This window comes from Anser anser, assembly GCF_964211835.1.
Source record: "Anser anser genome assembly, chromosome: 8".
NCBI classification, from domain to species: Eukaryota; Metazoa; Chordata; class Aves; order Anseriformes; family Anatidae; genus Anser; species Anser anser.
The window spans coordinates 26,524,513-26,546,748 of record NC_139728.1 but is presented as its reverse complement, the minus strand read 5'-3'; the positions used below and the strand labels follow the sequence as shown (position 1 = coordinate 26,546,748).

Sequence of the window (22,236 nt, the reverse complement as noted above, 5' to 3'; positions counted from 1 at the left end):
GATGCAATTTTGTTTAAAATTCAGTGTGTTACGTTGTGTTTCTGTCATGGCTTCGTTTCCTCTCTTGTCTCTCTTCTTGGGAGAAGAGAAGCAGGAAAGAATTCCTTCAAAGCCAGCTTTCCTTTGGCAAGCTGCCCAAACCGGCACTCAGCCGCCTGGAGGCCGAGCCCTGTGGGCACCCAGGCACTGACTTCCACCCGGGAGCTCCTGCCGTATCTGTCCAGCTGCAGATGTGAGGAAGGAAAATCAGGTACCGAAGGCAAATCAAGCGAAAGTCAAAAGAAATGCAGTCTCTTTGGTGTCACTCCGTGTATCCGAGCAGGGGAGAAGATGAAAGGCTCTGTGTATGCTTCAGTAGCCTTCTCTTTTCTTGTTCCAGGTATCAGTTTGCCCCCCAAGGAGCAGAGGCGCGGGGAAGCTGTGACTAGTTACTCTTGTTTGTTTATGTTCATTTTGAAGAGATGTGAGCGGAGCTGTGTGCTGCTTACAGCAAAGGAAAGAGGTCTCGGGGGAACAATTAATTTTGCTTGGCTATTTCTGAGCCAGGTGAAACCATAAAATGAACCTGTGTCCTCCCCATTATCTAAAAGGGAGGTATTTATTTATTTTACATTTTAATGCACCGCTGACAATTTATGGTGTAAGCCTCAATGAATTTTTAATAGAGAATTGATAGAAGGAAGGTGTATAACATGGGAGATTAATAGAAAAGGTTATCGGATGTGAAAAAGAAAAGGAAGAAAATGACAGAGAGCTGATATTTTAATTAACTGCTCCCTGCCTGTGTTGTGATCCCAGAGACATGAGGACTGAGTGCCAGAAGGTGAATCTGGTTGAAAATAAAGTGATTCCAGTTCTGCATTAGAGGTGAGAAATGAGACAGGACTTCAGTATTATCATACTTTTAATAATCTGGGATGCTGTTTGCAACGCAAAGCAGAGTTTATTTTAATTAAGACAGTCTGGGGGGCCATGACCTGATGCATTGGAGAGTAGTAATGACAGTAACAAAATATATTGTTTAAAATATAAAAGCAGTAAAATAAGAAACGGTAGACATAAATATAATGATCGCAGAAAGGCTTGAGGGCTTCCCCCCACCCCTTAATCATGCTCTTTTGGGAGATCAGACAGTTTAGGTTCAAACAAAGGACCAAATGTGCTTTTATCCTGCTGATGGATCTGGCGCGGGCCTGTCCCACCTTCGGTGGGCATGTGGACAGGGCTGACCCCTCTCTCTGTGGTTGGGCCGCTGCAGATGGGGCTATACACAGCATTTTGCAAAGGGGAGCTGCACTCAGGGAGCACGTTCACACCCTCGGAAAGACGCCCTGGTACTGTCAGTAATGCGTTTCTCCCCCTTTTGTGAATCCTGGCAATCTATTAATTGCGCTGCCCAAGAGCAGCGTCAGGGGAACAAAGCAATCAGTGCCACCATCTGGCGCGAGCAGGTTGGCCGTGTTGAAGGGGATGCATGCCTGTTACGCTCCTTTCTGTTGCTGACCCTCGCTCACGCTTGCGTCCACATGTCCTGGAATAACAGGTCAGAGCGTTAGGCTGGTGGGGAAAGGGTGGTTTAGTCAGAGGTGGAAAACTAGTTGTGTCGCTGTCTGGTCCTCTTGGGAATGAGTCAGTGGAACAGAGATTTCTAATGAAAAGCAAGACTTGATGGTAATGAGAGACCTAGTATAAAACTAAATATGCTTTAAAATGAAGTTTCTTATATCTCTAGTGTTATGCTAGTCTCTGATTCCTGGGTAAAGACACTCTTGCTTCATTTGTAGGCGCCACAGCCTTCCCCTAACAGCAGCTGCTGGCACTTCACCCGGTCAGCTTCACGGCAGGCACGGGTGCGCTGACTTTTCTTATACATGCATATCCCCTCAGTATCTGCTCTGAGCTTCTGACCATTACGTGTGTCAGATTAATTGAATTAAACTCTCATTAAATACATCAGAAGTGACCCTTGATAGCCAATGGTACAAGTTCAGGTTTTCTATCTGGAGGTGTTCAGGAGGTCTGTTCCCTCTGATAACGGGTGTGCAATGTCTCAGGAAGATCAAACTGGTTTCTTACTATGACTGATCTCTTGTAAAACACTTGACCTCTACGTTTTTTTCTCAGTATTAGTTCACAATATCTGGTTCTGAAAGACTGAAGGGCAGATCGTCCATTTTATTCAGACTCTGGCTCATTTAGCAGCGGAAGGGGAGTAAATGTGTGTTCTCTTTATGAAGTGCATCCTGAGAGATTGTACAGCTGCTTCATGATGTTCTGCAGTGTTTTCCTGCTGGATGCTTGTTCAGGAAAGCTGCATGTTTTGTGTATTAGAAAATGAATGCTTGGCTTCAGCCGTGTAAACCTCTCCAGCACCTCACACAGCAATGCCCCTCGTTTCCTCCATAGGCACGTGACCTGTATTTAATGCAGCTCCCTCCCTGACAACAGCTGAAAAAATAAAATAAAATCAAAAAATCAAACCCTGGAGGGTTATTTGTAGTGTTTAATGCTTTGAAAATGTTTGCTGGAAGAAATACTGACGAAGCTATGATGCATACACATGACTTCTATAGAAATAGGTATCCAGCTCAAACCTCACCGTGAGGACAGTCAAGTGGTGGAGCAGATTGCCCAGGGAGGTTGTGCTACCTCCATCCTGGGAGGTTTTTAAGACCAGGGTGAGTGAAGCCCTGAGTAACCTGGTCTCACCTTAGGCTGGCCCTGTCTTGAGCAGGAGGTTGGACTAGATGACCTCCTGGGGTCCTTTACTACCTGTGATCCTATTAGGCTGTGAGCAGCTTTGCAGAGGGAAGAAACAAATCTTCTCCCTGCCACCACTTCCTATATAAATTGACAGGTCGATTGATGGGCTGTTTGGTCCAGTTCCTCATAGAAAAGCAATTAAAGTCACCATTGCAAAAGGCAGTGAGTGACTGGTGACCGCATGGGCACTGAGGCCAAGAACCAAACTGGCCAGATATCTGCAGGCTGCTTGCTTTCTGCTGCAGTGAAAAGATGTTCATGTGTCTTACGGGGCACGGTGCGCTGTGCCACCGGCACAGAGGAACAGACCTGTTAATTGCTTGAGCTCATGCCTTGCATCTTTTTAACACCCTAAATTAATGCAAGCAAAGCAAAGAGCATCGAGTGGTTGACATTTAATGAAATGGTTTTTTATTGTTTGAAGGAGTGCTTTATGATCATCTGCTATGGTGACAGATATACTGAAAAAAGCCATGAATAGGCTGCATAGATGAAAACATTGTTACTTAGATTGTAGTACTCCGAAGGCAAGACTTGTTTGTCTTAGCTGTCTGTAAATAATGTAGCACACTTTCAGTTCCATATAGGCAGCAGCATTTTGTAGTAAAAACCCTAGATATTTATCTTGATAAAAAGCATCCCTGGTTTTTGACTGCTTGGAAGAAGACAGAAAAGAGTTGGATCTGTTTTAAGTAAAGGATAGATAAGAGTTTTAGAGAGGATTAACACTCACCTTTGATACCTGTCTGACTCCATCATGGAGGGGCAATGATGAATGTGAAATGAATCCTTGATACAGGGAATTCGCTATTGTTCTTGGTGGGATTGGTTGCAACAAAGGTGTTCTACTCTGCTTATATTCACATCCTTTTTTTTTTTCTTGCAGCAAAGAAAACTTGTGCTGAGTCAGATTTCACTTGTGACAACGGCCACTGCATCCCAGCCAGGTGGAAATGTGACGGGGAAGAAGAATGTCCTGATGGGTCAGATGAGTCAGAAGCAGCATGCAGTGAGTAGCACAAAAAATGTGTTTCTCTGACACATTGTTTTACCAAAGCATAGAGTGTTATGAAATCGAAGGTATTATTCCTAACACTTGCAGGATGATGTTAAAACTTTTGCTTCTCTTATAACAGAAATAAAAGAGACAAAAGGTTTGGGTCATTCGAATTAGATGGCTTCTAAATGCTCAAATGTACCAGTTTTCCAGACAATGATACACGTAGAACTTTACAGTGTGTATTTCTTTTTGTAATAGAATTGAAAACATTTCTATCTCTATTACAGTTTGTCTGGTTGTAGGGCTCATGATCAGCAGTGGTGCGTGAAGATTCATGATGAATCTGCTCACTAAAGAGAACACTTCTAAGAGCTAAGAGCACCAAGGTGGATCAGAAGCTATTATTTAGTCCTATACCCACAAGGTGTACCATTCCTCCCTGGAGTATGCACTTAATAGTCCGTAAGGCTGCATATGAGTCATATAAGGTCAGAATCAAACACCATGAAATCTGTGCACCTGGGATCAGGCCTTTTGGAAACTCAGATTTGCAGCATTTTGCATGGTGGCATCTTGGGATTCATCACTGCAGACAGCACTTCTGTCTTTACAGAGAAACTTTGCAATCTTGGAGCTTTGTGGGTGGGTTTGTTGTTTTTTTGTTTGGTTGTTTTTTTGCCTTGGAGAACAAATGAAGAAAAAAGTAACAGATTAAAGATGAACAATGTAAAATAACTAAAGCTGAGGGTAAATATAACAGAAGTTTGGTGCAGGTAACACCTTTTTAAAATATCTTGGTTCAGTAAGTAAAAGGACATGCTTGATTTTTATGTAGATCATTTAATCTTGTTCTTCTCACTCTCTGAGGAGGCCCATCCACTCTCTGTTTTCTGGAACTGTGGAGGGTCGTCTGGTGCTGAGTTGAAGGGAATCCCAGGAATATTTTAATGAAAACGTTAGCTATTATGTAAACTTTTATTTGTGTGCTTGCTTACATCTGCAGATTTTTTCTTGGGCAGACCAGGAAATTTAAACAAGCCATTCTATTGAATTTCCAGTCATGTACTTCACAAATATATTCCCACGAGTCAGAAGCAGTGCTGGGGGAAGTGTTTTATTGGGCTTCACCAGAATGTGGCACATAGAGGGCTTCACAAATAACTATGCTTTTTTTTTTCTTGTGATCCTAGTACTAGTTCTCCCTAATTAAGAAAGATAAACGAGCTTCTCTTTTGCATAAAATGAATGGAATCATTTTTGCAGCCATATACAGGCTACAGAAAAAATTACCTCAGTAACTGCATTAACATATTTATGTACTGTAACTGGTGGTCTTTCACCCCGCATCATCCTTAGTCAAGAGCTGCCTTATTAATGCTGTTTCCACTACCTGATTGCGTGGAGAGGGGCTGCATAACTAAGCAGCTCCATTCCCTGTAGTCAATGTCTGTAAATCTCTTGTCAGAGGCCATAGCATGGATGGGGTGTGGACCATGCAGTGTTAAGTTCCCCGATGATTTTTCTTGATCATCTTTCATTCCTTTTTGTAGTCATTTCACCTTCCAATTTCCCCCCACTTATGTTCTTTCTCTGGGGAAATCATCTTTAAAACTTAAGTATTGTAAAGGGTACTTGACCTGAGCATTTGATTGGTACAGTATGGGACTGCCCTCCTGAGAGGAAAATCATTTGTTCAGTTTTGTGTGATTTTCTGCTTGAAACCTACTAAGAGACTGAAGTCTGCATTTCTGCAGTGGTTCTTCTCTTCAAATAGTATCAGGAGAATGATGGCCCTTGAAATGTCTTCCTGCTGCTAATGGGAGTAGGCCAGTGTCACCTTGATGCAGGGAGAAATCTGGTCCCATGTCGCAGAGTGCTGCAGCAGGTCGATCAAGAATTTGTTGTGAAAGTGACAGTACCTGAATGGGCCACTTCTTGATTTGGTTTGGTTGGTTTGGTGGTGGTTTGTTTTGTTTTTATATAAGAGTTTTCAAAGCAGGTCAAAGACTATGACATGTAATTATGACCTATAGCTATGGCATTTTTCTTCATAGAAGATAATGTCTGTCTACAAGTCAGGAAGGGTGTCTGGGCTTTTAGGTAAAATTGGCATGAGTGAGAGGTTTTCTCTGTTGAAACCAGAGCCTTCTGAAGCTCTGGCCCTCTCTGTTACCGATGAAGTAGTCACTTAGGACTTGGCTGTTGCATGTTTTTCCCATCTGGAACAAGATGGTCCTGACCCACAGTCCCAGTTTTCAACAACGGAAGATAAAGCTGACTCTTTTATCACTGAGCAGGGCCTCCAGCACACGTTGAACTGGTCTGATTTTACTCAGTAATGTTCTCCCATTGTGCCAGCCAGTTCTCTGCACTGTTAGAGTGCCCGGCTAAGGGTAGTTTGAATTATACTTTCCTTCTTCCTTTCATTTGTGTATAGCTGTCTTAAGCAGATTTGCCATGCTTTGTCTCAGCATAAGATATTTAATTTTTGTTATGAATTTGTGTGATGGATGCAAGATCTCTGTCTCAAAGTTCATAGGATACTTAGTACAAACCTACATCTGACTTGTGGCTGGCTCACAAGAGAAGCCAACGTTTCTTTCTGTACCAGTTAAAAGCTTGCTTTCTAATCTTAAAAGTATCTGCAACTGGAGTTTTGGAACTTCACTTGTTTTATAGGATTATTCAGATCTGAGGTTCACACTTAATCAGATGAAGATCAAGTACTTTTAATCTTATGGCTGTTGATAGCAATAGGCTTTAATTTGCATGGTAAGGACGTTCTTCCCAGATGTTTTATATCCTTGTCAGAGTACGTGTCATCTCAAAGGCTGATCCGATCTGCTCTGTAAGGAACCAGAATCAACCTGATAATGCATAAGCCCTGTGCTGGTTGTGAGGTTAATGCACATATGTTTGCAGATCTTCCTACTGCCACTGGTCAAGACAGCAGTGAGTGTAAACTTGGACTGTTAAGCAAAAACTGGAGCATTATGCTTTGCTTTTAACATGTACCTTCAAAGTAAAAGCCCTGGCTCTTTGTAAGTGTAAATGCCCTATCAGGGCAAGGAAGAAGCTGTAATGGCAGGCAGAAAATCTGGTGAGAGGCAGCATGTATACTGGGCAGTCTGAAAGACTTTATATAGATGGTCCTTCCCTCCAATCCTATCTTTTTTTTCCTCCCTGATGAAAGCAAGGCTGAACTTTCTCCCTCTGGTTGAGAAATGACTGTAGGCCCCTACGACGGTCTCATTTTCCTGTTCAGAAATGCAGCACAGCCCTTTGGAGGAGTCTGCGCTGTGGAGTTTCCCTAGGGAAGGGGCAGGTTGGGAAATGGAGATTTCTTTCCTCTGGCAAGATCAAACCGCTTTATAAAATCGATTGCTTTCGGACAGGCCACGTAATTGCCAGCATCTCTGCCAGTTTCCAGGTTTATTCCTCGATTAATGCAGCACTGGGACATTGTCCATAGCCCATTTGAGCTGGGGAGGTTAAGAGCATTGAAAATGCTGACTGATCAAAACAATGCAGTTCCTCTCAGCACCTAGCCACATCCTAAATGGCTTTTTATTTTCTGGATGCTTTTGTAGTGCCTTCTTTTTTAATACCCTTTGTGTGCTCTCTGTTTGTTACAGATACTTAGTTAAAGATAAAAGTTTGTGGTGTTTTGTATTTTTTTTTTTTTAGCTATACCACCTCTGCCCCCCAAGAAACAAACAAGCAAAACTACTTAGTTTGCTACTGGCTTTTTCTGTTTCCCAGATTGCTGTAGTTGCTTGGCTTTGTAGCTAGCAATATCCTCTCTGGGAATGTTACCCATGTCCAGGTTTTCAGGACAGCATGACCTGTCTCATGTCCGTAGAAAAAATGGCATCACAGCTTGCTTGGCTTCTGTTCAACCTATAATGTCCGGGGTCTTTTCTGCTATCCATACAATTTTATTTTATTATTTTTTTAACAGCATTTTCTTCAAGCCACTGAATGTGGCTGACAGCAGTAGCAATAAGGATATCCCATTGGATTTCTCAACTGATGGGATCTATAGGGCTTCTCCTTGTTGTGGCTTTTGGTGCAAGATGAAGATTGATCAATTTCTAGCATGGGTTGATTTTGGAGAAGGTGGTTATTTGGGCTTTTGGTTTGAAATGGGTTAATACAAAAAGAAAAAGCTGTTTACATTTCTTTATCTTTTCTGTGAGCTAGATCCTTACCCTAAACATGGTCTTACCATCCATAGGTTTGTCCAAGTGAATTATTCATGTAACAGCAAGTATCACCACTAAACCTCAGTGTTCTGCCATCTGTCAGTTTTCAGTGCTATTATCTGACTGCAGAATTTATTTTGTTTCATTTAATTTATATTAAGGCTTCAAAAAATAGTGTCCCTTTTCTGTGAGCTGATCTATTAATGTACATATTGTGGGCTGGATCTCTTTCTGAAGTCATCATTAGAACATAATGATGGGAGAAATTGGGAAAAAAATTGGATTATTATTTTGGTTTAGTTTGTTTTTGTATGGAGACAGAATGAGCCCCTAAATCAGGGGAAGCAAAACCATGAGAACTCAGCAATTAGTGCTATCCACAGAGGGCAGAAGGGACAAAATTCACAATTTAAGAGGTTGCATCGAATGAGGCTGGGGGAGGGAGGAGGAGGAGGAATTTAATATTAAAGAGAGGAAAGTTATTTTGGGAGACATAAGAAATGAAAAGAAATGGGTTGCTGGGTGAGATGTAGAACAAAGAAATGCCATTTAGCTGTGCAGTGCCACAGCTCCTGGTGGGGAACGGGAAGGGTTAGTACATTGGCATGTCACCTTCCAGCCAGGTCTTCCTTGACGAAGCCTTGTTAGATTCAGCGACTGCCTAACTTTCAGGAGGCCTCAGTTCAGGAAAGGTTGGCTGCATGTGTGTAAAGCAAATGAACCACTTTGGCCTTGCAGGATACGTACCAAGAAAACAGCCAGGGGAGATGCAGGCGTATCCTCTGTTTAACATAAGCCATTGCTGCTTCTCCCTGCCTACAGGAAGGAAAACCTACAGTAGGTGCAACACTGCCATCGTTGGAAGGTGTGCTGAAGTGATAATGGATTTCATCTCTGCTGTGCCAGCTTGTTAGTATGCAAGGAGCTCCCTGCAAAGCATTAAAAAGGATAGCGGAGTATCTGGAAGTAGTAGGAGTGGAGTTAGTGCCTCTCAGCCAGGCGCCTGGGACTCCCACGTACCTCCCCAGCAGCTGTTTTGAGATACACAAAACGTTTTGACCTCAGAGCAGGCTTGAACGCCTGAGGATCTTCTAATTGTTTGCTGCGAGGTTATGCAGCAGCGTACCTCTGCCAGCTGCGAGGAGATCTCTGGTGGGCTACGCATACTGTCCCGCTGGACAGCCTGCCAAGCTGGAGCCCCGGGTGTATTTTTTCATTAATCTCACTAGAAGCAACCCAGTGGGACTCAGTGACCACCCTAGAGCAGCAGTGCAGCCCCTGCTGTGCTGCACAGGCTTTGCTTATGCATAGGAAAGGATTCCTCGCTATTTCCCTATCCAGTTTTGTGAAGCTGAGGCAGGAGGAAGGGAAGTCATTCTTCTTCCCGAGCTAAGAGACCTCTATCGAAATGGATGTTATCCACCTAATACTGTTCCAACCCAGGTATTGAATCATTCTCCTTTCTTACAGGAAAAAAAAAATAGATTTGCCTCTGAAGTTGATTATTTAACTTAAAAAAAAAATCTCTAGAGAAAAACAAAAACAAATGCTAACAAACAGTAACAGCACTGAGGGGAACACAAATTAAAGGGAAAGAGCAAGTGAAAATCTGAGCTGGCAAACTCTTGCCTTAGGACATTGTATATATAATGAGATCGAGGAATGCAGGCAGCATAAACTCACCACTTCTTATTTCTTTATCAGATATGTGACATTCTCCTAGCTAGGAGCAGAAATTATTTTACAGAATGGTACAGGAGGATGTGATGAGGGAGAAAAAGAAAAGGGGAGACCTGAATTCAGATTGCATGTAATAAGGAATGGTTTAGTAGGTCAGGTTTAATAAGCAGCAGTCTTGGAAATAGATTTTTAATGGAAATGGAATATAAAATCAAACCGTGAATGTTGGTTTGAAATACAGTACCAGTTCGTGCAGCCCTTCTTGTTTTGAAGTACGTGTCACAAGTCATGCTGGGAGATGTATCCAAACTTGACAGTTTTATTTTTAATGGGTGTTTTCCAGGATCCTAAGCACTTTGTGTGCTGCTGCTGTGTATGCTGATCTCTTGTAATGGTGATCAGCATGTAGTGGTCCTCATTTTCTATTAAGTTGCATGAAAGCAAAATTCTGCATTTGCTATCGCAGACAATATTGCTCACCTCAAAATGCACACTCCTCTCTCCTAACTCCCCATTTACTCCAAAATTATGGCCATATTGTTCATCTTTGATCTAGATCTCCTGAATGTCTGGCTGAGTTCAGTTGCATTACCGTGCATTTCTGGAAAGTGACTTAATCAACTCTTCCATGCCCTTTGAGTATTTATTTATCTGAAGAAGGATGGATTGTCTCGCTCAGGCCATCACAAACACTGGGTCAATAACTTCAAACAGAGAAATGAAAAAATAATTAAAAAAAAAAACACACAAACAAACTAGGTCAAATCATCCAGGCGCAGCCAGATACCAAGTTTTAGGACCTGGGGCAGAAATAGGAAGGGTTTTTTTTTTTTTCCAACATGAAGAGCAGATCTTTGTACACATTGTGATATGATGGTGGGGAATTGCAAATGCAGTGGAATGCATAAATTAAAGATTATTCTGTTGGATGAACTTGGTACAGATCATTCAGGAGATTAAAGTAATGTTAATGTCAAGTGTACAGGTGTTCATTTTTACAGTACCCCAGCTACGCTAACTGGCTATTGCCAGCATAAAATAAAGCAGCTTAGATGGTCTGGTCTCTGTTCCCCTGCGATGTGGTGGGCCCATGGGAGCACTGCTGAACTACAGCAGCTGAGGACCACGTCCCAGGTTTCAGCCACCTCTGTAAAACAAATACAGCATAAGGTACAGGATATGGGAACACTTCTAGAGCTACAGGATCCTCCTGGTGATGAGGTAGTGTGGTTTTCCAGATGTCCAGGCTGAGGTTGTAGGGCTTATGATGAAAGCTTTGGTTTGCCAAAGTGGTCAAATTTATCAAAATAAATAATATCAGAATAAAATGAAAATTCCCCCTAGTCATCTTTTCATGAAGTCATAGAATAATTTAAGTTAGAAGGGACCTCTGGGGATCATCTAGTCCAGCCCCCTCTTCAAAATGTGTCCCTGTCCTCATGTTTGGCCACCTTTATTAATGAAAAAATCCTTAGATTTCACCAGAATTTGCTTTGTTGCAGCATGTGTCACTTTGCATGTCCAAGAAGAGTCTGATTTCATCTTCTGTAGTCCCTTCCTATTTCACAGTTGAAGGCAGCAATAAAATCTTCCTTTAGCTTCCTCTTCTGATGGCTGAACAAATGCAGTTCTCAGCCTCTGCTTGTGCTTAGTCTCTCGTTGTTTTGTTGGAAAATTGGAAGTAGCACAATTCTATAGCTAGGGTACAGTTTTTGCATTGTTCACTAGTCTCTGTGAAAGCTTTATCACATCCAACACATAATTTAAAAATATTTTACATCTTTTGTATGCTACTTAACTTTTGGGTCTACTTAGAAGGTTTCAGACTTAAACATTTTCTTCTGTGGTCGTGTTTAACAACACTCTAGATATGGACAAGACTTGTTAGAAGACCAGTAGTTCCCTGCAGATTGCGTCTTACAGTCTAGTGCAGATTTTTAAAAGTCCTTTTTATCCTAAGTGCATGTAACTCTTCAAATTTTCATAGAAGTACCTTCACTCCTGCTTTAATCATCTTATCTCAGCCAGTGTATACTTCCTTCACAAGTGCCTCTGGTTCCTTGATCATCGTAGCTGCTTTGAATGCTGCCTCCAAGTGGGTCCTTGTTGAGCAACCCTGAACTGACCTCAATATCCCAAAGAACACAAAACTGTAGGGACTAACACAAGAAATCTTTGACAAGGTGAGGAACCAAATCCAGCTTTTCCTGCATCCTGTTCCTTTTATTGAAGCATGAAATTATCCTTTTACATCAAAGGAAATTCAGCAAACCTGGCTGTTTATCCCCAGTAGTGGGATAACTATGTGTGGCTCTTGGGCAGTGAGTTATATCTTCTTTTTAATGATTACATGGCTTTGGTGGTCTTAGCATTTACTTACCTAGAGATGTAAATTAATTTACAGTAGGTAATGATTGTGCTGCAGTTCTACCAATGCTAAAAAGCTTGAAGTAATCTCGTCAAAAACAAAACATATTCTTCCTTTAAGGGGAGGTGGTTAGAGCTTATATCTCAGAAGTGACCTTTTCAGATGGTCTAGACCAATAGGATAAACGATAGAAAATACTTGTTAAGTCTTTTCTGATGTTTTTGTCGTCCTTTCCTTAAGCAATGTTACCTTGCAAGAAAGTCACTTTTTCATGTGGCATTGCAAGCTTTGGCATTTGCAGTGTTTATGTACTTCAGATTGACTCTGAGCTTTCGTTAGCTGACTGTTATGAAGATTTAAATGCTGGCATTTAAATATTTTTCCTGTTGGTCTAATGTGTTCTTGCAGTTCATAAACAGAAATGGTCATAAAAAGGTTTGATGCTGCCTTTTTATGGCTATAATTAATCTTGCATTTATTTCAATAGGAGAGAAGAGCAGGAAAATGAAAGGTGAGCATGTAAAGCCCTCTACGTGTAATTGTTTAACAGCCATAAATATTGAACTAGTAGAAACTGAAGAGATTTTCAGAAATACTCAGACAGGTTTTCATTGCCCAGTGCTTTCGTTTTTTCCATTCTCTTCCTGCTTGCTTTCTGAAATTCAGATTACCTGATTTTTACGTTTATATACATACATATATATATATATACATATTTTTATTTTTTTAAATAATGATTGGCTTACCAACTATGACTGAAGTGAGAAGAAAATCATTTCTGGGAATCAAAAGCAAGTCATAATTTGAGAACTGAAATATTTTGCTAACTGAATGAAGCAGTATTGTGCTGTAGGGGCACAGAAAGCAACCCTTCTCCATTTCTTAAGTGGGTGAATTATGGTGTGAGGAAAATATTTTAAGAAGTGAAAATGAAGTGACATTGTCTAACATTTTTCACATTTAAATGGCTTATGGTTTAATACTATAATGGATTTATTGTACATTGAAGCTGTGATTCCTAATTCCACCACTTTTACTTAATAGACAGTTTTCCTATCTTTGTTTATAGAGTTGTAGGATCATGTTTACATTCAGGACAAGCTCCCACTGAAATCATCTGCAGTTTTAATAAGGGTCTCGTGATACTCTATCCTGTTTCCTTGAGGATTAGGATCATGATTAAGACTTGTTTAATATGCAGCCTTTGCATGCGTTGGTAGATAATTTATGTAACTTGAACCTTGCACTGGAGATTTTCAGTTCTCTGAAATGTTTTCAGGGATATTGTGCTCGAGGTTGAGGCGTGGTCACTGCCAGCACTGCCTGCACGTGTGAGGGCCATGTGGCCTTCCCCCTGTGCGTTTGTAGAGTGCAGTGGGTGTCCGTAGCTGCTGAGAGCCTTCATCAGGGCTTTGCTGTAGCAAGAGCTTCTGGCTTCCTATCTAGGGACACTATTCACTGGCTGTTTGCAGAGTGATAGATTTCAGCTCACCCCTTCAGTCCTGGATTTTAACATACTGAACCATGTTAAGCACCCTTTGTATTAAAATACCAGAGGCCGTAGCTCAGTAACTTTGTTAGAGCACACATGCTTACGTGTTCTCATATGAATGCACTAATGCCAGTTATCACACCATTTTTCGGGCTTATACTGCTCACTAGTCATCTTACCATGCCATTTGAGTGCCTACAAGTTCTACAAGACTTTGGTTCTACAGATATGAATTCTCTGCTTTATGATACAGCTTGTAAATACTAGTCATTTTAGCATGAACATAAACCATGCTTCTCCCTTTTTTTGTAAGGTGAGAAGCATGTCTAGCGTGTTTGACAGTCAGCAATTTCTAGTCATTGTCTGGGCAATAAAACAAAATCATGTAAAACTATACACATGTATTTAGAAGTGCACGTACACATAAAGTAACGGTATGCCATTCAAGCATTTCAGCAGGTATTTTGGCACTGTATGGAATGTGAATGAGAAATGGTAATTACATTACTGAATCCTGCTAGAATTTATATGTTTCTGCTTCAGTTCCTGCATCTAGATATGTTGCAAGACTCAAACTTGGAGCTGAGTTGTGTGAACCAGCAGGACTATTTGTAATGAAGGGAGGGTATAGATGGTAAGGGAGCGCCTTTTTTTTTCTCAGCCACAGGTCTACACACCACTATTCTTGTGCAACAGCCTGAACAAATTCAATTAAAATGCCATCTAAGCTGTCTGTTCCATTCTCTGAAAAAGAAAATAGGTGGGGGTTTCTTTGTGTGTGTAGAAAAGATGAAATGTTCCCTCTGAGAAACACAATTATTTAAATAGCAGCGGGGCCTTAGCAGAATTTCTTTCTGTTTGCACATATAAAGGTATTTAAGAGCAAGGACATCTTAGACATCATTAAGTACACATTTGTCTACTGAACCCTTTTTCTGCCCTGAGTTCTTCATGTTTTATTGGTCCCTTTGAGCAGAGGAATTCATTTCATGATATCTTCACCACCTCAGAAAAGTTGTCACCTTAGTGTGGAAAAGCAATATCGTCATTTGGTATGAGATTGGTGATCTTGATGAAGCAATTGTCTCTGTGTGGCCGTGCAGATGATACCAGCACTGCTGCAGAATGATTTCCTTTCAGCTGCTGTGGATGCTGGAGATAGTGTAACGCAGTGTGACACCGTATGCCTTCACAGTGTGAATTTTTGGAAAGTCCTGGGTGCTGTCTGTATGCTCTGTCCTTTGACAGAGCAGAGAGGAGATGCTGTGATAGCAGACACCAGGTGAAATCCCAATGTTGCAGCATACTTAGGGAACCTTTTCATTTTGAAGTGAATAAGGTACGGATTTCAGGTAGCAGGAAAAAGCATTTTACAATGAATTCTGGCAGTTTCCTGAAGACCTGTACGTTTTTTTTCTTTCTACAGTTTTTATCACTCATCTTTGCAGGTTTAATTATGTTTGCTCATCTGGGGACCTTTTGTGGCTTTAGTTTCCCTGTTGATAAGAAGCACTTTTGCAGCCATAATCTCTTTTACGATGGATATGGTCTCAATGCTGCTTGGCTCCTTTATCCTTTGTATAATTTTGTCCCCCTAGTGTTCTGTGGGGCTTTTTTCTCCCTGTTTTGATTAGAATTGGAGTAATCTCTGTGAACCAGAGAAAGAAAATGAGCCTGGGCAGAGGGAAAATGAAAGAGCAGCTGCTGTGATACAGAGGCTCAGAGAGCCCCCCGGCTTTATGCTGGACTCTTAGCCACAGTTGAGAGACTTCTGCAGAGATGTGTTTTCACCGCTGTTTGTAACCAGCGGGCTCTCGGATCCCATCACGCAGTCTGGGAGCATTCCTTCCTCCTCACGCTCAGGGTACACAGTCACTTCATGGTTAGCCTGAGGAAGAAAGGGGAAGGACCCAGCGTGCCCGTGTGCACTCACACATGAGTTCCCAAGTCTCATTTGTGATATTGTGTTTCTAGAGAAGTGGCACAGCCTCTGCTGGGCCAGATAGTCTGTAATACTGGTCCGTATGTGGCTGCCCAGGGCTGGCACCGACTGCAGGGCACCCACGCTGCTGACCAAGGTGAGGTGTTTGAGGTGACTCGGTCAAGTAGCCCAACGTGGTAGATATATATATCTATATATACATATAACGCCAGCCGGGGATTCCTCCTGACGCCTCTGACCTCTTTGACCATGTGTATAATGATACTCCAGCTTCACAGAGCAGGAACTGAAAATCTGCTTATCAGTTACCTGTAAGTACAACTAACAGTGTTTCACTTTTACAAGTATTTGATTGCTGGCATGTTTAGAAATGGCATGGTAATCAGACTAAGTTGCTACAGCTGGAAAAGATTAGTAGGAAATCAAGATAAAATGCTATTGGTAAAATTTTCTAATCTTCCAGATTTATCAGAGTACACCAAGCTTTCATATAGTTTATGTAAAAAAAGACATAAAAAACCTTGTAATAATAGATTTAATTAAATTAATCTGTGAGGAAAAATTAACGTGGGCTTTGGAAGAAGCAATTCAGATCTCTCAACTAGTCAGATACAATGTTTTGTTTTTTTTTATTTTTACAAAGGAAAACATGTCTAAGTTTCTAGTAGGGCTTTTGATTATTTTAATCAATGGTTTCTTCCCAGCTTGCACAATATGTTCATTTATAAGAAACAGCACTGCTGTGGAAGATCACAATAGAACAATCTATGGGTGGGTTTTTTGCATAATTAAAGTTCCATTTTGTTTCCCTAATTACCTAACTGCTTATCTGATACAAAACTCACTGAAACAGTTCCTGATCCATTATACTGAAGCCAGGCAGCAAACTAAACTGCGTTAAAGGGATTAAAGAAATGTTTTCAACTTTAAAAGCACATTTTAAATCCTTTTTGCACTCAACTGCTCTATTCTGAGCCCTTTCTAAATTGTACTTCTATATGATAACCAGCAAGCACTTTACACACCGTGATTACGCTCAGTGATTATTGCAGCATCAAGATGTGCGTGAGGTGCTTCAGAAAGCAGCTCACACATGGGTCTGTTAATAGTGTTCACCATTTCCTTTATAATTAAGTAATTGCATTTGCTCCTGAGCTTTACTGAAGCCAGTGGGGTTCTGCACAGACCCGTGCAGCTGCTTTCTAGCACAGAGCTTACACCATGGGGAAGTTACTCCCGTGTGGGGTTTTTAGAGTGGATTTGTATTAGAGCAGACGCAAGTAAAGCAAGAAGACTAATGAAACAGAGGGAGAGCAGAAGGAGTAGAACAAAGATGATAGTAATAGGGTCAAAGGGTCCTTCATCTGAGGCCAGGAATAGCTTGATCATTACACTTACACATAGATTTATAATTCTCTTAACGAGATTATTGTAGATTTGGCAAAAGAAGCCTTCGAGGGTGATTTGAGGAAGAGGATGAGCAAGAAGTAGGACAAGATGCAAGGTGCAGGGGGCAGAGTGAGCCAGCAGCTGAGGTAGGAGGGTGAAAGGAAGGAAGAAACACAAGTATGGTGCCCGTGGCAGAGCACGGCTCTTCTGCTTTGCATGCTAAGGTACCAGTACAAAATGGGGATATTGGTACATGTTCCTCAAGGGGCTTGCATGACATTGCTGAGGAACGTTGCTGAGATGCAAGGGGGCTGCAGGTGAGTGATGTGAAGTGTCACCATCTACAGAGTGCTGTAATTTTGTCCAAACTGCTCACATTGGTGCCACCATATCTTACTGCATGGTTAGAGTAATAATGTATAATCTGCTGATTATACTGCTCTTTGATAGACACAGTTAATAGTAGGGCTATGAATTGTGGTTGGATTTTACCATTGGGATTAGAGGCTCTTAATTTAGGTACTCTTCTTGGTCTAATTTCTTGACAGATTTTTTATTAACTCAGTAAAATCTGACAACATAAGGACATTTTAAATTTTACATTGCTCTTTCACTATCCCTTACGTAATTTTTTTCATAATCCTTTAATGAACTTTTTTCTTAATTTACCATTTTCTACGAGGTAAAGGAAAGGAGTACAGCCTAGGCTTTCAGAAGTGCACAAAGAAGTATCTGTACAGGTTCTGGGCCAAGACTTCTGGAAAAGATTAGCAATTTTTAAATCCACCTTTTCTGAAAGCCTCAAGGTAGGCAGTTTCTTCTGAGCTGAATATCCTAAATTAATGGCTTCTGGAAAGCCATTTCTTTTGCAGATTCCTGTAGCGCTAGTGGGAAGGGAGGCATATGGCCCTGTCCATGCTTTAATATCATGTGTACATGCATCAGTAGTTTAGTAAGGGCAGTGAGGTGCACAGGCTCTGACAAGAATTGAGCTTCAGCAACTTCTTCAAATCCATCAGTGTGAGAGTTTAAAAAAAAAAAAGTTTTGAGTCTGTGTAGCCTTCAGGCACAGAGCATCCTTCCCATATGTGCTCTCAGATTTTGCATCTTGCTGTTCTAATCCATGCTGTGGGTGGACTTCATTGTCCTGGAATTTAAAGGTCACCGCTGCTACTTCCAGCTGCTGTTGGATTGTCAGGATGGATATTTGGGTTGTCTACAAGTTAGCCCATCATTGTGGAATAGCAGCGTGACGTTGTCCCAGTACTGGTTGCACTCCTTTTCTTCAGTGCATCGTGAACTATTCCTTGCTACTTTTCATGAGCCAGTAATCTCGGCTGTGACATTTTCAGGAGAAACGTTTGTGTGTCAGAATTATGAGGAAAAAGCAGAATTGTGATTGTTGTTCTTTCTCTTTACTTTCATTGCCAAATTTTGCTCGTATAAACAACACACCTTGTTTTATTTGAAATGCATATTTATCCTTTTAAAGGATACTTGCAATGAAAAATAGGAAAAGTAACTAATCTGAACAGTACTTACTGGTGGCTTCATATTGCTGGTGGCCTGAATTCTCGACACAGTTCTGAGTGCCAATATGCAAGATTTTGTTTTATGTAGTAGTGGCCACTGTGTTATGTTTATGTATACCAACTTTCATGCACACGTGTCTAAGTTCTGCCTTACAATTTCCTTCCACAGACCGGTGAGCAAGGAGTTTCCATGTGTGTAATTCTGTTTATGAGATGGGAGCCCGTTATATTTCCATAATCTGTTATAAAACATTTGTCATTTTTAAAAGCTGTCTTCAGGAGAAAGCATTTAGACTGCATTTAGTAACATAAATCAAAGTACTTTTCTCTTTACACATATTATAAGAAGCTGTGAGGAGTTGTTTGTGGTGATTTCTAAATACCAGGGAGATGACCACTATGAAAACATTTGAGGTAGCTTGAAGCTATAAAATAATGTTTAGAAAAGGCTAAAGTAAATCTAAAAAATAAAGATAAAAGGAAGCAATCCCTCTTATATGTAATAAATAGAGGAGCAATCTCTAAAATTGTGCACAACAAATATAAAAATAATCATAATGGGATTAAGGTTCCTGGGAGAAGTGTATTCAATGATTTTGGAAAATCAGGAAATTCACGACTGTGGGATAAGTTCTTTCTTTTTCATAGCCTAGCAACGTTTCTGCACATTCTTCCCTTTCACTTGGATTTTTTTATTTATCTCCTATGTTCCTGGCTTGGAAGAAGTGTTTTCTTCCAAAGAGTGTAAAACAGCTTCCAGTGGAAGCTGTTGTGTAACATATGTCCCAGAAGGAATGAATACATCCCTATCTGCTCATCAAATATTATGAGAAGTGGGGCTGATGTTTCTGGCTTCCAAGACACATTCTCTCTCCTACTGAGCCAAAGAGAAAGTGTTGATAGTTCAAACCCGCACATGTGCAGACTTTCTCCATACTGTAATTGCCCACTTTCCCAGAGATCCTTCGAGATCAAACGGACTGGATGGAGATGAAGGAGAGGTTTGAGAGAGGCAGAAAAAGGAGTATCAGTAGCACGCAGCTCTTTAGTGTGACAATGTGATGCACAATTACGGCAGCCGTGGGCGACACGCAAAGTACAGGTGCACAAATCTGTCTCTTAAAAATCACGTACTAGGCCTGGAGCTCTTGCACATGGCATGGTATATACGTGCTGCTGAGTAAAACCATGCTATGAACTGGGCCTATACACTACTGAGGCTGGGCAGAACAAGTCTGGTTGTTCTGTTAATTTAACATCCACAAGAGTACCTTGTATCCTCATTGTGAATATGCTTCCAAAATTTGCACGTGATTTTTTTTTTTATATATCCTGGTTCATTAACAATAAACACTGCTTCAAAACAGTGCTGGAATCACGGTGCTGGGATGACTTCTAGGCTGGTCTTATTCTTCTGCGTGGCCTCAGTGTTACCTTCACTGAAGTTACTGATGTCAAGAGACTGATGCAATCGGGTAATACGCTTGAATGTCAATTTGAGCACACTTCTCCAGGCACAGTCAGTCAGGATATTGGGGTTATTGCAAATAGTAAGAAATAGGTACTTGATTTTGCTGATTTCACATGGCTACTCTTGGGTTGTTGTTTTGTGTTTTTTTTCCCCAACAGGATGAAGAATTCTTTAGGTTTTGAGAAAGTTTTCATATTTCTGGTTACATTTTAGGAGCATGGAAGAGATTATTTCCTATACAGTTTGAAGGGTGTACAGATTCAGCTCAGCCTTCATTATTAACTCCAGCCTGGGATCATCAGAAGTGTGTGTTGTTCCAGGCTTAGGCTGTAATTGTGACACGGATCAAAATATCTGCCAGGCTGTCCTTTCCCTCTCGTAAAAGCAGATTAGCAGCCTGGCATCTGTTTTCTTCAGGGAAGGTGGCACAGATGCCTGCCCGTGCCGCAGGGAGCTCACTCACTGTGGTATAGCTGACCTTCCTGCACGGCGTAGGCTGATGAATGGAAGGTGCACACGTGCTTGCCTGTCATCCCGTGCCCCCGATCCTAGCAGGCAGGGGCAGAGGCTTCTTGCTCTTGTTGTTAACGTGATGCTGGGCTTTGGGGCTTCCAGCAAAGCTCTTAGTCTGTTAGATCCTCTCCCCATGAGTTCTGCTTGTCTCTTCTCCTGCAGTTGGCAGGTGGGAAACCTACATAAAGACAGCTCTGTCTCGTTGTTCGAGGAGGTTTTGGAAAGGTCAGGCACTGTTAGTGCAGTAAGCTGTTTAAAGTTCTGACATCAGACTCCCTCAAGTCTTAAGTGACTGGAAAGGAAATTATATCTGACCTGCATAGGAAATGAGGTGTGCTGTCAACTTGAAATGCATAAAAATTACTTATTTTAGACCAAATGCAATCTTACCTTCATACAGATGACAGAATCTTGTCTCAAAGATCTATTCTTCCACTTTTAAATAAGCTAGGTTAGAAAGAAAGTCTTCCTGCTGAAAAAGTTAAAAAGCCAAATAACCAACCCTTAAGACCCAGTATGCTATACTACATTTCTGTGAGCTTTTACCCCCCCCTTGGTATGTGGGTCAGATTGTTGCAAGTAAGGATAATTCAGTCTCACTGGATTAACAAAAAGTTTCATGAGCTAGATTTTGTTTGTTTAGCGTATAAACCTTGTTTCCATAGAAAAACAGCATAAGAAAAAAAATATCAAAAGTTGAAATTATTACCATCTAGGTACAAGGGGTATTCAGATAATAAAAGACATTGAATAAGGAAACCTGGAAGTATGCATGAAAAGTTTATGGTCAGCTATGTTAAGGATTATGAGGAATTCTTAACCATATAAAAAGCAAATCCGTTACCACCAGTGGTTCACTTGTCCAGAAATCTTTATCAATTGAAATCGTTAAATCAAAATAGATACCTGTCTTAACCAGATTATCTACCTGTCAATGTAGAAATGACAAACTTTTGCTGTGCATTTGGCTGGTTTTAATGGTCTCATAGCTTTTAAACGTGGGAATTTGTCTCAGCTGGTGCAAACAGACTTCAGCAAAGCTGCACAGTTTATGCATCAAGACATTTGGCCCAGATGCTGCAGGCTGCAGTAAGCTCTCCCACCGGCAGTTAGTCCGTCTGGGAATTCTCTGGGCATCCAGATCACTGGGAAGGATTTTTCAGGGCAAAATTAGCCTTGTTCATCTAAGGGAAAAGGGTTTGTTCATGGGTAGGGGAAAGCCACTCTCTTTCCTCCTCCCCAACCTCATCATTTGTAAATCACCAGAGGCAGTCAAAAGATGCTGTGACGGGACCCCGGGACCCTCAGTCAGCCAGAGCTTGTATGTGACGCTGCCTAGATCTGTCCTTGTATTTAACATCTTTTTTTTTTTTAAAAAAAAAAAAAAATCCAAAAAGGATGTAAGACAGAAGATCAGCTTTAGTTAACATAAAAATTGGTGTCAATAACAAAAGAGGAGAAAAAGTGTGTCAGAATAGACATTTTAAAAAGTATTAATAAACATGTTTTTTCTGCACACCGTGTCTATCCAGGACAGTTTCAGGCAAATGATTTCTGAGTAGCAGCTAACTCTGCATCCCTAAGAAGTTGGTTTTTTTTGTTTGTTTGTTTGTTTGTTTTTTGTTTTTTTTTTCAGCAGGCTGAGACCTGGCTCCTCACTCCTGTCCCTCCCCACAGCCTGCTGCAGCAGTGCTGCTCGCAGACCACACACTCTCTGCTAGTCCAGCCCTGTACTCTGAATATTTCTTTCTCTTAAGTGTGCATAATAACTCTGAAAGACAGGAGGCATCTCTATCTGCTTCCAAGGGATTCTGCCAAACCAGCTACTTTAAATATATAAATATATTTATATATAAAGATATGTATTAAGATATATATATA

The 22,236-nt window shown here is 41.1% G+C and overlaps 1 protein-coding gene across 2 annotated transcripts in view; it reads left to right on the top strand.

Annotated features, from left to right (window-relative positions):
* Positions 1-22,236, top strand: part of LRP8 (LDL receptor related protein 8) — a 173,059-nt gene that overhangs the window by 100,282 nt on the left and 50,541 nt on the right. For both annotated transcript variants that reach the window (XM_083847000.1, XM_083846999.1), the window contains exon 3: positions 3,650-3,772. In XM_083847000.1, the coding sequence (XP_083703126.1) occupies positions 3,650-3,772 (123 nt within the window). The remainder of the gene's footprint in view (positions 1-3,649; positions 3,773-22,236) is intronic.